At 36.0% G+C, this 14,174-nt stretch overlaps 1 protein-coding gene across 1 annotated transcript in view; it reads left to right on the top strand.

Annotated features, from left to right (window-relative positions):
* The window catches only part of LOC107727355 (tetratricopeptide repeat protein 7A-like), a 38,651-nt gene that overhangs the window by 16,141 nt on the left and 8,336 nt on the right, over positions 1–14,174 (top strand). The window contains 9 exon segments of the mRNA XM_016537197.1: positions 2,967–3,071; positions 5,723–5,840; positions 5,959–6,016; positions 7,137–7,163; positions 7,165–7,207; positions 7,439–7,599; positions 13,323–13,439; positions 13,518–13,621; positions 13,699–13,833. Coding sequence (XP_016392683.1) covers positions 2,967–3,071; positions 5,723–5,840; positions 5,959–6,016; positions 7,137–7,163; positions 7,165–7,207; positions 7,439–7,599; positions 13,323–13,439; positions 13,518–13,621; positions 13,699–13,833 — 868 coding nt within the window.

The raw sequence follows: 14,174 nt of genomic DNA, 5'->3' as shown, positions 1-14,174 counted from the left end.
ACGCAACCCCAGAGTTTTCAAACTAAAACGGGGTCTGCAGCATTTTCAAAAGTCTCCATTTTCGAGGGTCGAAAACGCCGGAGTTAAATAAACGATAGGCGTAACCGTAGCAAAAGTTATGCGTTTTAAAACGAAATGCACTAGTGTCAGTATGTGTTCATACTTGTCATGTTTGGTTCGATTAAAACGAACCCTGGTGCGATTGCTCTGTTAGTGCGGTTTGTTTGAGTAAGTGTGAATGCTGTCATCCGAACTCTGGTGCGCACCAAACAAGAGGACCGAGACCGCTAAAAAGATGGGTCTCGGTCCGAACGAACTCTGGTGTGGTTTGAATGAAATATGAACGCAATACGGACCAAATACTTCTAAACAAACCAAAAACAGGAAGTAATGACAAGATGCGACGCTATGCGAAATGATTTGATGACGCAGAACGAGCGGTGTATCCAAAACAAAATGAGCAGAGGGCAAACATGGAGCAACGAGGAGATAAAGTGCCTTTTATGAGCTCTTCGTGAGTTCACAGGTGGTGAAAATAAAATCATAAGTACACGCAGCAATGAGCGCGCAGACGGCATTAGGTGTATTTGACTTAAAGTGGCGCTGAGCAGACCGATCGGTGAATGAATACTTTGATGTCATACTGTTTGGTCTGTGCAGCGTCGCTTTAAGTCGAACACAGCTTTTGTTTGGGGTGTTCGGTGAGTTCCGTTGCAAAATATTCGTCATTCAACTCGACCAATCAGGTTGTGAACGTATCACAATGCCTTTAGGTTCGGTATCTTTAGGTTCGCTGTTAAAAATGCCAATGTGAATGCTAAGCGGACCAGGACCAAATGTATCATTTTCTTTTTTGGTCCGGACCAAACGAACCAAGAGAACAGAACTACAGGTTTAAATGCACCCTAAATGGGGCCTTAGTAAAGTTCTTCAACAACGAGCTGCATCTCCATATTACAGAGAGGTCAAGTTTACACATAAACTTAAGCACGTTTTGAAGCATGATGTGAGAACATTGTGAAGTTTGCACAGGAAGTGACAACGAAGTGGAGAAGACTATCACTTCTCATGTGAGCTTCACAACGTGCTTATATCTATGTCAAATGTATTCTCAACACTTTCATGAATGTGTTTACAACATTTGGCTAGAGGCAATGGCTTTATAGTAAAAAAATATATTAGGATGTAGTAGGCATAGTGCTGGGCTATATACCAGTTCAAACGGTAAACCGGTTTGAATTAGGCACACAGTATGATTTTTTTTTTTTTAACAAGTGGCTAAGCAATGTAGACAGCGTCCTGAATTGAGAAGAAATCTTTGTTAACGGCATACACTTCTGACTAATTGTTGGAGAACTTTTAGAAATATTACACACAACTAATTCTTTAACATATAAACCAACTGTAAATGGCCACTAACAGAAGCCAGAGACGCTGAAGATGAACACAAAGAGGAGAAAATACTGTAGCAGGCAGAGCAAACTCACTTCACCATGTGCAAAATATTGGAACAAAATACTAAATAATGAATTGGAGGTGGGGGTTTATATAAATGTATCTCTGAGGGGAACTGACTCTTACCTCCATACAATGCATATTAATGTGGTATTTAAAAGCACAGCGCTGCTTTGTTTACAGCAGTAAGCAAGGAACCACTTTATCGCTGCTGTTCCATAAGCGCCACCTGTTGTCAGAGAATGAATTTGCGCTCACATTCAGCCCGTCTTCTGTTTCTGTTTCGTGCAGACATGTTTTATGTAGCATAATTTCACAAAGCTGAGGTCAGACCATTCTGTTTTTGCTTCAGATTTAGAAATTATACAGTCTAATTTACATCAAAAACTGTTCATGTTACATGTGGCATGATTGTTTGGATCGTGATTAAAACGCAGTGGTTCTGCAATTGTTTCATGCATTCTGATTCATATAAAGGCACAGTCAGGGAAAACTCTGTGATAAACCGTGAAACCGTCAGAATCCTAAAAAAAAAAAGGTGATACAGATTTTTGGTCAAACCGCCCAGCACTATTATGTAGTATATAGTATATATTAGTATGTTTCTTACATGCACCTATTGTTGTGTGACATTGATTCATCTGCTGGTGTCATATGGATTAATGTCATAATGACTGGATGTGCTTTTTGAGTGTCAACATTCTGGCACCTGTCACTTCATGATCACAGAGATGGATTATTTGTCTACAAATCTTCATTTGTGTTATAAGATCAAGAAAGAAAAAGCCATATACATCTGGGACGACATGAGGGTGAATAAATTTGAATAAAATAAAAATAAAAAAACATTTGGGTGGACTCTCCCTTTAGAATTATGTGAAACAATGCAGTGCTACAAAATTAGAGCAAGTAGTGTCGTAACAGGCCACCAATCATAAACTGCCTCAGTGTCTGCCTCATTGAATATTCATGAGCTTTGTACAGATGCTTGAGCTTTAACATGCTGTGTCTAGTTTCAGAAATAGGTAAAAACGTCAAACGGTGATGGCAAATCCCTCTCTGCATTTTCCTTCAAGTGTTTAGTCATTGTTTTGTATTACGTCTTACGATAACCAAAGCAAATACTGTATTTGTGACAACATCTCCACACATAGACAAGCAGTTATTAAAAGAGGTCGTGCTCTTGTTGTGTAATCTGCTTGTCCAGGCAATGTTATTAACCTCATGAATATGCAAATGAGAATGTTCATCCAGGGTTTACGGATGTACTGAGTGATAAGCCAAAATGCTGAGTGATAAGCCAAAATGCCTGCAGGTTAACGATTTTTATGAGTGAAGGTTCACGCTTCTTTTGTTGTATGTTAATGAATGTTGTATGTTCTGTTGTATGTTAATGAATGCAGAATACTTACATTACCAGGGTTTGTGTCACTGCTACATTTTGAATTACTATACTATCTTACATGTGTGCTTGTATATTGGAGAGCTGTATTTTTAATGATATTTTACAGAACGAGGGTGCAGTGTCAGTGCTTAAAGAGTGTGTAGCAATGAAACCACAGGACCCCATCCCACCTTTGCTTGCAGCAAAAGTGTGCATCAACCAGCTGCACTGGGTGAGAGAAACACAACACATGTGCACAATATGCAGATTCATTCAGCAATAAATAAATAAAATAATAAATAAATAAAACAATATTTATATTTAGAGCAGTTACAATATAGAGCAGTTCCAGCCTCTAAAAGTACACTTAAGTTTTTTAAAAATAAATTAATACTTTTATTCAACAAGCATGCATTAAATTGATCCAAAGTGACATTAAATACATTTATACAAAATACTTATTTTAAATAAAGCTGTTCTTTTGAACTTTATATTTAACAAAAAAACGCAAAAAAAAAAATGCATCAGATTTTTCAAAAAAAAAAAAAAATTAAGCAGCACAACTGTTTTCAACATTGATAAGAGAAAAAATGTTTCTTGAGCATCAAATCAGCATATTAGACTGATTTCTGAAGGATCATGTGACACTGAAGACTGGAGTAATGATGCTGAAAATACAGCTTTGCATCACAGGAATAAATTACTTTTTAAAATATATTCAAATAGAAAACAGGTATTTTAAATTGAATTAATGTTTCACAATATTACTGTTTTTACTGTATTTCTGATGAGTGTAAGAGACTTCTTTCAAAAACATTAAGAATCTCATTGACCCAAACTTTTGAACCATAGTGTGCAACATCCCAGCAAAAGGAATAAGTATGCTTTATTCTATGAATGAAATAAGCAATATGCGTTTCAGGAAAATTCATTGGAAATATTCACTTCGGCATCCATATATCCTAATCCCATAAATCCTATATAATCCTAATATATTTATATTAAAACTAGCTATGCTCATAGCATTATTAATTTAGAAGTGATGTTTGATCCAGATCAAACTAGAACTGTACGAGAAACATTAAATCTGTTTTTTCAGCCTTTTTATAATACTCAGTGTGCAGTTTACATCACTCAATCCTAGAAAAGATCTAGATTCATATCACTAATGACCTCTGTTTTACATTAGTAACATTGCTGTACTATTTATACTAATATTGCAATGTACTGTACAGTCACAACACTATCAATCAAATACACACTGCAGCACTGTTGACAGAGATTACGGCATATCTGTTGGAAGCGCAGCGCTGAATACAGACAGCACGCCATAAGAGGCTTATAGCACAATAGAGCCGTATAGCCACAAAAACGTAATGCAAAGACTTTAATGTCAGATAGCATGCCATCCCACAGTCACACTTCAGACCGGCCCTTTATCATCCCAGCATCAAAACAGGGCATGCGGGGATTTGTCCTCAAGCAGTTGACCTTGATGCTGATTCATGTCAGCATGTCTGGCATTTCAATTCAAGAATATTATATAATATTAAGTCATGACTACATGATTAAATAAAAAAAAAAATTGTTGCAATTTCGCATGATATGCTTGCATTTGACATGGCCTTTTTTCTGTTTATACACTACCGTATTTTTGTTACCGTATTGTACCGTACACTACAATTTTTTTGTTTTTGTTTTTTACGTTTCTTTTTTCTTGTGAAATATTAGTACAATTTAACTGTTTGTTATTTTAATATATTTATACATGTAATTTATACCTGTGATGGCAAAGCTGAGTCTTCAGTGTCACACGATCCTTTAGAAATCATTGAAATATTTAGTGCTCAATTATCATCAGTAATTATTGCCGTCCAATTATTAAAAATGGTTCTTATTATTGTCAGTGTTGATAACAATTTTTGGAGCTTGATATTGTGGTGGAAACTGTTTGAGTATCTAAAAACATTTTTTGTAATGATTTTCTAACATTTTCTTAAGGATCATGTGACACTGAAGACAGGAGTAATGATGCTGAAAATTCAGCTTTGACATCTCAGGAATAAATTATATTTTAATATACAGTGGTGGCCAAAATTATTAGGATACTAGTATTTTCTCAATAAGTCAGTTACTCTCTTAAGTCAGTTATTTCTATCATTTGCTGTAGTGTGTCAGTAGGAAATATCAGTTTACATTTCCAAACATTCATTTTGCCATTAATTGTAATAATCCAATGAGAGTTTTAGTTTGCACAACAGCCAGTGCTCCACAGAGATCTGATCTCATTATCATCCAGTCTATCTGTTATGACATGAAGAAACAGAACAAACTGAGACAAACTAAATCCAGAAGAACTGTGGCAACGTCTCTAAGATGCTTCAAGAAACCTACCTGCAAAAACAGAATATTAAATAGAAATAGTGATTTAAATTGTAATAACTTTTCTCAATATTACTGTTTTTACTGCATTTTTGATCAAATAAATGCAACCTCTGTGAACACAGGAAAGACTTCTTTAAAAACATTACACAATCTTAATTATTGAAAACTATTGACTGGTAGTGTACATGCAGTTTTTATGACCTTATAATAATCGAGCAACACATTTGAATCTAAAATCTTATTTTTTTACAATTGCATTTACATTTATTCTTTTAGCAGATGCTTTTATCCACTTTTTATTAAAAAAATGTATTTAGCTTAAGCTTTTGTTCTAAGTGAATGAATTGTTCTTTGTTGGGTTTAATCCCTTAACCTTTCAGTTTCCAGCTCAGATCTTTAACCTCTACACTACACCACCAGTATATCTCATTGTAAGTTGAGAAGCACTGATATAAATCATCCAAACATCTAATGCATGTGTAAATGTGTGTGTGTCAGCTGGAGGATGCAGTGTCCCTCTCAGCAGGTGTGGTTGCTTTAGGAGAGGGTGCTGGAGAGTTCCTTCCTCGAGCTCATCTGGCCATCGGACTGTGCCGTAGTCTGCAGGCCTCTGACGGTAAGCCCGGCCTGTATCCTTCTCTGAACCTAAAAATGATCCAGGCCCCCAGCTGTCCTCAGCTGCTCTGTGCTCCCTCATGTCTGCGGTGACTCACTCTTTAACTGTGTGTTTGCAGCTACGCTGAAAGCCGACCGCGATGAGTTCAACAGAAGAGCGCTGCAGTCACTACGGAAGTACGCTTGATGTTTACCTCTTATATTTCAGCATGTGTACTTAACACAGATTGTGTTAAGGAGGCTTCAGCCACCCACTTTGTGTGGGAATTGTTTCAGTTTACCCTTTGCTAAGTTTATACCATAACTTTTATTAATATTAGCATTATTTTTTTTCCCTCAAAACCACACCACCGTTTAAAAGTTTGGAGTCTGTGTGATTTTTTTTAAAGGTTTTTGGAAGAAATATCTTGTATGTCCACCAATGCTGCATTTATTTGATTAAAACTACAGTAAAAACAATACAATTTTGAAAAAAAAAAACTTTTCTATTTTAAAATATTTTAAAATTTAATTTATTGTGGAAAAGCTGAATTTTCAGCATCATTACTCCAGTCTTCAGTGTCACACGATCCTTCATCAATTCAACATTAAGCTCAAGAAACATTTATTATGATTATCAATGATGAAAACAGTTGAGCTGCTTATAATACATTTTTGATTATTCTTTGATTAATAGAAAGTTCAAAAGAACAGCATTTATTTAAAATAGAAATATGAAAACAATGAAATAGAATCAATGTAAAAGACTGCTGTTACTTTTTATCAGTTGAATGCAGCCTTGCCGAGTAAAAGTATTAATTTCTTTAAAAAAAATCTTACTGACCACAGACTTTTGCACAGTAGTGTATCTACAGTATATGCAGTTTTTTCAGTTAAAAACTAGTGCTGTCAACAGAAGAAAATAATCACAAATAATCTCATGATTATTGATCAGTATTTTTAAAACAGACTGAAATTGGTGATACATAAATTTGGTGAATGTCCACGTAAAAAAAAAAAAAGACTTTTTACAATAAGCATATTTATTAATGTTAATATCTTGAGTTCACTTTTTTTCTTATCATGGTTATGTAGTTAATGTGTTATGAAAACTTGATTCTGAATCCGAATCTTTTCATTTACAAAATTTTTAACCACATTTTTTAATCATGTTGCTATGCAGTTCCTAAAAACATTTCAGAGTCACAATTAATTGCATCATCTAATCTTAGTAAGGAGTCAGTTGTGAGATGACTGGCTGATGTCAGACTGGTAATAAGGTGATGGAAACTTCACACAGATTCTTTTTTGTCTTCAGAGCACATGCACTGGACCCTGGGGACCCAGATCTCCTTCTACCTCTCTCTGCAGCTCGCTCTGGTTCGACAGGTTAGCACGCTAACACATCAATCTCGCTGACTAGATGCAGAATCGCGTCTGTTCTTCATATCTTCCAAGAAAAGAAATTTACATTAATCTCTCTTCTTATTTTGCTTGACTGTGGATTTTTGTAGCTTTTGTTTACACATATGACTGTCAAGGTCACATGATTGTGTGAATAGTTCTTTATCTCATCATATTCCTACCCACTGTATGAGAGCTCTTGTGTTTGTGGTATAGGTGTCAGAAGCGATGGAGCCATTGCAGTCAGCTCTAAATATTCGTGGGGATGACCTGCACTCTCTACATCTGCTGACTCTACTGCTCAGTGCCCAGAAACACTACCAACACACCCTTGATACGCTTAAACTCGCCATTAACCAGCACCCGGACAACTTTAAGTATGTTTTATGTGTTTGTTCTACTTCAAATGGGATAGTTCCCCCGAAAATTAAAATTCTGTCATTGTTTACTGAACCTCATGTCATACTAAGGTTACACTTGATAGTCCACTTTCTACTAATTATAAGTAACTTTGCAACTACATGTCAGCTAACTCTCATTAACATTTTAGCAGACTGTTAAGTTAGGGTTAGGGTTAGTAGAATAAGTTGACATGTACTTGCAAAGTCAGTAGATTATGTGTTGGGGGAGCATCAAAATAAATCAAAAATTAAGCAGACTGAATTCAATGAAATTCAATGTTATTCAATAATTCAATGTTAGCTTCAGTTTCTGTTTCCTGAGATGCCTTCATCTGGCCGATTTTTTAAGAAGAGAGAGGACAATAAAATCATCCTCACTGCTTGAAGACTCCATTTAGTACTGTTTTGCAAATGTTTTCGCAACGGATTAATTAATACGCATCGGACTCAGTGTGCAAGGTTTCTGTGCGTGATTCATTTTTAGGATGACGAATACGAAAAAACGCATACAAAAATTTCGGATTCAGTGTGCAATGACTTTAAGGCTGCGTTTACGCTAGTGCATTTTCGTTTTAAAATGCATAACTTTTGCTACAGTTACGCCTGTCGTTTACACTCCGGAGTTTTCGACCCTCGAAAACAGAGACTTTTGAAGATGCTGAGGACCCCGTTTTAGTATGAAAACTCCGGGGTTGCGTTTCAGCGTAAACGGACCAAAACGGAGACTTTTGAAAACGATGGCGTGGCTGCCCACATTCGCTCTGCGTATCCTTGACGACCGTGTAACAATAACATCATGCTCGTTGTTGTACCCATAGATATGTATAGGTAGATTCCCCATTTGACCGCTACAAGCTCATAGATGCGTCCGCCATCTAAATAATAGGGAACATACCTATAAATATAACTATGGTTGTACCTGCATGAATGGTCATGTGACATGCGTTTTCGGTTGTGTAGTGTAGACGGAGATCGTGTAGACGAGGATGGTTTTTGTTTTAAAATGCCGTTTTAAAACGAAAACTCACTAGTGTAAACAGGGCCTACAGTTCATTTAAAGTGTTCTAAAGTTCCATGTTCTAAACTTCCAAAACGTTCTAAAAAGACATGCTCTAAAGTTCCAAAAAGTTGCTGGTAGCATTGACTTCTAGTTGTATTTTTTCCCTATGGAAGTCAGTGCATGGCTACCGGCAACTTGAACATTCTTCAAAATATTTTCTTTTATGTTCCACACTAGAAAGAAACTTGTACAGGTTTGGAACAACTAAAGGGTGAGCCAATAATGACAGATTGTTTTTTTTTATTATTATTCTTGGACTATGCCTTAAACTGCATTAGAAAACAAAATATCTGTAACCTTTTAGTATAGGGACGAATTCTCACTATTAACTAGTTGCTTATTACATGCATATTATTAACATATTGGCTGTTTATTAGTACTTATAAAGCACATATTCTATATCCCTAATCCTACCCAATACCTAAACTTAACAACTACCTTACTAACTATTAATAAGCAGCAAATTAGGAGTTTATTGAGGCAAAAGTCATAGTTAATGGTTTGTTAATAGCGAGAATTTGACCTTAAAATAAAGTGTGACCAAAATATCAAACCTAGTGGCATCTGAACGTGACTGCAGAATCTTTCTGAAGAACTGCGTCTTTTTTGTGTTTTTGATTTTAATCAGCTGTTGTTGCAGTTGTTTTAGATTTTAATGCATTGAGTTTCTAGCATTTCAATGCATTTCTAGTTTATCACATGATCCACTAACATTTGACTTAATTCCCAACTGTATCTACTGTTTCATAGTTTTAAACCTAATTTACTTTTTTGTGAAATGTGCACAGTGCAAATTTTATTCAGAATATTTTCAGTTTTTACATCTCCACGTGGGGTCAGTTTTGCACTCGAGACGAGAATGGAGAAAAATGAATTAATCAAGTTCATTGCAGATGTAAGGCATTTGCGAGTCCTTTTAAAACCTGAATGAATTAATAATAATTAATTCCCTTACAAATGAGTTAATTTCATTACACAGAGTAACACATAAGAGTGTAAAGACCCCCAGCCTCTCACACACTAACACACTGAATCTATTGTGTGTCACAGTGGTTATATTGTCGCACGTCTCATTCCAAGAACCTCTGCCTTTGAAGAAAACAAATCATCACTTTATCAGTGGAAAAAGTCAACTCAGCTTTCTTGAAACTGTGTTTGTTGATGTATGGGAGGAGGCAGTGGCGAGCGGTGACTTTTTTATGCTGAGTGATAAGCCCCCACATCGGCTTTTAGGACACTCAAAAGGGATCACAGATGACAAATAAGAAACACCGTGGCAGGTGTTGATTTAAAAGTATGCACATTTCCTACCTTATTTGTAAATTAAATTAATCTCCTATCCTTCTTTTATCGTTTCAGGTTTATCCATTGTTATTCGAATGCAAGAAAAATATAGCTGGTTTTCCAAGTAAAAACCGCCAAATAACGTTTACAGGTAGTTAAGTTATGATACGTAATCAGAGGGTGGGGAGATGGGGGGGTTCCCCCGGTCTATATGTCTCTCTGCATCAGCTAAATTCTTTTTTTATTCACAGTGAATAGGAGTTAAAACTCCCACCCGTGTGGCACTCCAATAACAGACCATGCAAAATACCCAAAAGTATTTAAAATGTTGCAAAGTAACGTTGCAATCTTGCAAACAATAATAAAATCAGAGAAGGACTTCAAGCGACACGAGCATACGCAAAACAATATGATGTTTGTTATGCAACTGATGTAGATTTACACAAAATTACTGCCGTTTGGCAAACAAATCTTTTTACGTACTTATTCCTAACTCTTTACGCTTCAAGTTACATTTCGAATTACAAGGGATCAATTTATAATCATGTTTATATGAATTATCCCGTGAACTTATTCTCTCAAATGGCCTGGGTATGCGGAGCATTCGCAGCTTATATGGACGAAACGCCACTGGAAAGAGGAAAAGTTAACAATGGTGCATGTAAACTAAAATCACATTTGATTACCTATATTACTTATTTAATCTGACATAATTTTCAAATTTACAGTGTAAATTTTAATTTCAGTATACTTTGTATATTAGAGTTTTAGTGCTTTTAAGTGATCTGAGTGAGTAGAGTGATTTTAAGTGAAATGAGGAAATGTCCTTTAACTTTTCCTCTCCATCGGCGAATGATGATTCTGAAAGAAAACGCGCCTGATGTCTGTTTGCTAAAGCAAGGAACGCTACTTTCATGCATCTGATTATCAGATAAACGATCGCGCTCTTATTTCAAGGTTGTTGTTAATGCTGTGGTTATTTTAACAGTTTCCTTCATACATTCGGTTCAACGACATTGTTAAAACACATTTATCATTCAATGGAACTGTGCTTATGCTTTAGACACTTACATTTTTGCTCCGTCCATGCAATAAATGCGCAGCCTTCGACTGCTCAGGTAATGTCGTCGTCGGTATGACCGAGAGCCACTGAAAAACTACAGAAAAGCAAAACTATTTCACTTTAGCATTACTGGCCACGAGTACTAAGGAGAGATCACACATCAGCTGCTCAAAAAATGTGTCAGTGAGACGAAAGGAGCGCGAGCGCAATCCTGTGACCACTGCAGGCGGGAAATAGTGGAGCGCGTGAAGGAGAGATGCGAGGCACGAACACTGTTCAAGGTCTCCATTAATTCGTGCTTGTAGTAATTTAATGTGTATATATTTTGAAAGCATTGAATCGCTATAGAAATCGCCTTCTTAGCGTTCGATTACTGTCCAAAATCGACGATTCACGATTAAAAAATCCATGTTTCAAGATCGATGCATTGCATCGTCAGGGTTTGTAATCGATGCATCGATAAAACTAGTGAATCGTTACACCCCGAGGTAATGACCATTTTGTCTGTACACCAATTTTAGCTTTAGTACTCCTGTAGTAAATGGGTGTAACCCTACTAGGGTAAATTCACATGTACTATGTACTTCACCACCACACTACTGCTGTTCCAGATCAAGGGCCCGTCGCAGCAGGAGCATCTGCTAGTCTCTCTGCATCTCTTTCTCACTGGCGTGAATGCTCTGCTGCCCTGTTTACACACACGCTCTTAATAGCACACACCAACACACACACACCTTCACATTCATCTCGCTTCACCCCTCCACCCTCCAGCACACACAGACGTCCACCCACTCGCTAAACCTTGCTAAAGAGAGGGACAGGTCAGGGGAAGAATGTCCCCAGACAGCTGCAGAATTGCTAGTTTGTGTTAGAAGCAGCTGAAGCATCAGCCACTGATGATGGAGAACTAGGGCTAGGGCTGAAAACTGCTATGTGTTAGCATTCATACCATCTCAATGGCAGTTGCTCGTCTGCACATTCATCTCAGGAAGTACGTGAATTAGATACATTTCCATCAAATCATGGGAAACAAGTAGACTGAGCATTTTTCATGCAAGAACAACAAAACAGTAAACCATATAACATATCTTGTATATAACACACCATTTTTAAATTGCAAAATGTACTATTTGAGTTATTATACCTTTAATCAAAATATAATAACTCATTTCATTTCTAAAATGAATATTTTTCCTACTCTCTAACTCCATTCTAACCCTCAGGATTTTTTCCTTGATTTTTTTTCTAGAGTACATAAGTGAAATGAGTTGATTATAACTTTGTCATCAGCAAAATCTTCTGGATATTAGATATATTGCACAGCCATTATATGTTTAATGCAATATGTGTTTTATATACACTACCATTTAGAAGATTGAGGTCAGTAAGATTTAATTTTTTAATAGTCATTTATGCTCACCAAGGCTGCATTTTTTTATCAAAAGTACAGTAAAAGCAGTAAATTCTAAAATATGATTACAGTTTAAAGCAACTGTTGTATATTCTAATATATTTTAAAATGTAATTTATTCCTGTGATTAGATAATTAGAAAGTTCAGAAGAACAATTATTTTTTTTAAAACCACACACACACACACACACACACACACATATATATATATATATATATATATACACACACACACATTAAATTGATTAGAAGACATTATAATGCTACTATATATATATATATATATACTGTCACAGGATAGTGACAGTGTTATTTTAGTATTATTAATATACTTTTATAGTATTTATTATTATTTTGAATGATTCTATTTTTAATTTTAGTAATTTTGCTATGTGCTTTTGACATTTTTATCAGTTTTTTTAAATACTTGTGTATTTAGATTTAATTTATTTTTATTTTATTTTAGTAATTTTAGTACTTCAACTAATTTGATTTCAGTATAAACACAAATGTTTCTAAATTTCTTATCTAATATTTATAATCTATTTTATTTCAGTTTTATTTCAAATAACAAAAACAATTTATTAATTTTAGTTTTAGTTAATAATAACAACATATATATATATATATATATATGCAATATACTGTATATTGTAGCATTATAATATCTTTTAATCGATTTAATGCATTCTTGCTGAATAAAAGTATTAATTAAAAATAAAAAATCTTACTGGCCCCAAACTTTGGAATGGTACTGGAAATTTATATAACCCTGTATTATCAGGTTTGATAATTTTACATCAAATATACAAAGCAAAGCTGTTTTTTTTTGGTGCATGTAGCACTAGTTTATTAACTGTTAATGTCTTTGTGTGTTTTAGTCTTCTCTTTACCAAAGTGAAGCTGGAGGTGGTTTTGTTCGGACCCGCTGCAGCGTTACAGACCTGTGCAGAAATGCTGCAGCTGTGGCAGAGTCGCTATGATTTAACCCGCCTCAGGTAACGTGCTGCATGTAACGTGTGAGAGTGAGTCAGTGTTGTATGCTGTGATTTCATGCATTCTGCTCTCTATTCCAGTGAGGAGGATGACACTAGCAGCATACCTCCTGATCCCGGGCCGCTGAGCAAGAAACCCAGCGGCCTCCATCTCACGCTCCCAGACTTCCAGGAGACAGAGACCGGTGTGTATCACGAGTGTGTGTGTGTGTGTGATTGTGTGTGTGTTTATGTGACTGAGACGTGTGTCATGTTGTGTCAGGGTCTCAGAGCGCCCCGTCTCTAGCAGTGTCCCGTCTGGAGCAGGCCATGTCAGAGGTGTCGGCCATCAGCTCCGCCCACAGGCACGGCCCCGCCTACATTTGGACCACCCTGGAACGCATCTGGCTGCAAGCAGGTACAGCCTAACTTCTTTTTTGAATATATTATTAAAAGCTATTATTTCTGGAACTTTTATTAACATTAATCAGGATTAAATTACTGGTCTTTAAATATTTGTGTAATATTTTAGAAAGGCATAAATAGCCGTTTGGCTGTTCGCTGACATTACTTTCCTGTAATCGTACAAAAAAGTTTTTTTACTTGTTGACCTTAATACATTTGGGAAGTCCTTGACGTACTATGACAGTATTTGGATGTTATTTTTGCGTTATTTATATGCTGCTCTGCATGAAATGTGTTTCCCAGGGATCTTATACTGGGTGTTTGTGCCCTCTTGTTCCCATTCCCAGCATTCCT

Source organism: Sinocyclocheilus rhinocerous, unplaced genomic scaffold (assembly GCF_001515625.1).
Source record: "Sinocyclocheilus rhinocerous isolate Xijiao unplaced genomic scaffold, SAMN03320098_v1.1 scaffold756, whole genome shotgun sequence".
NCBI classification, from domain to species: domain Eukaryota; kingdom Metazoa; phylum Chordata; class Actinopteri; order Cypriniformes; family Cyprinidae; genus Sinocyclocheilus; species Sinocyclocheilus rhinocerous.
The sequence above is the reverse complement of the archived record's forward strand: the minus strand, read 5'-3'. Positions and strand labels throughout refer to the sequence as shown.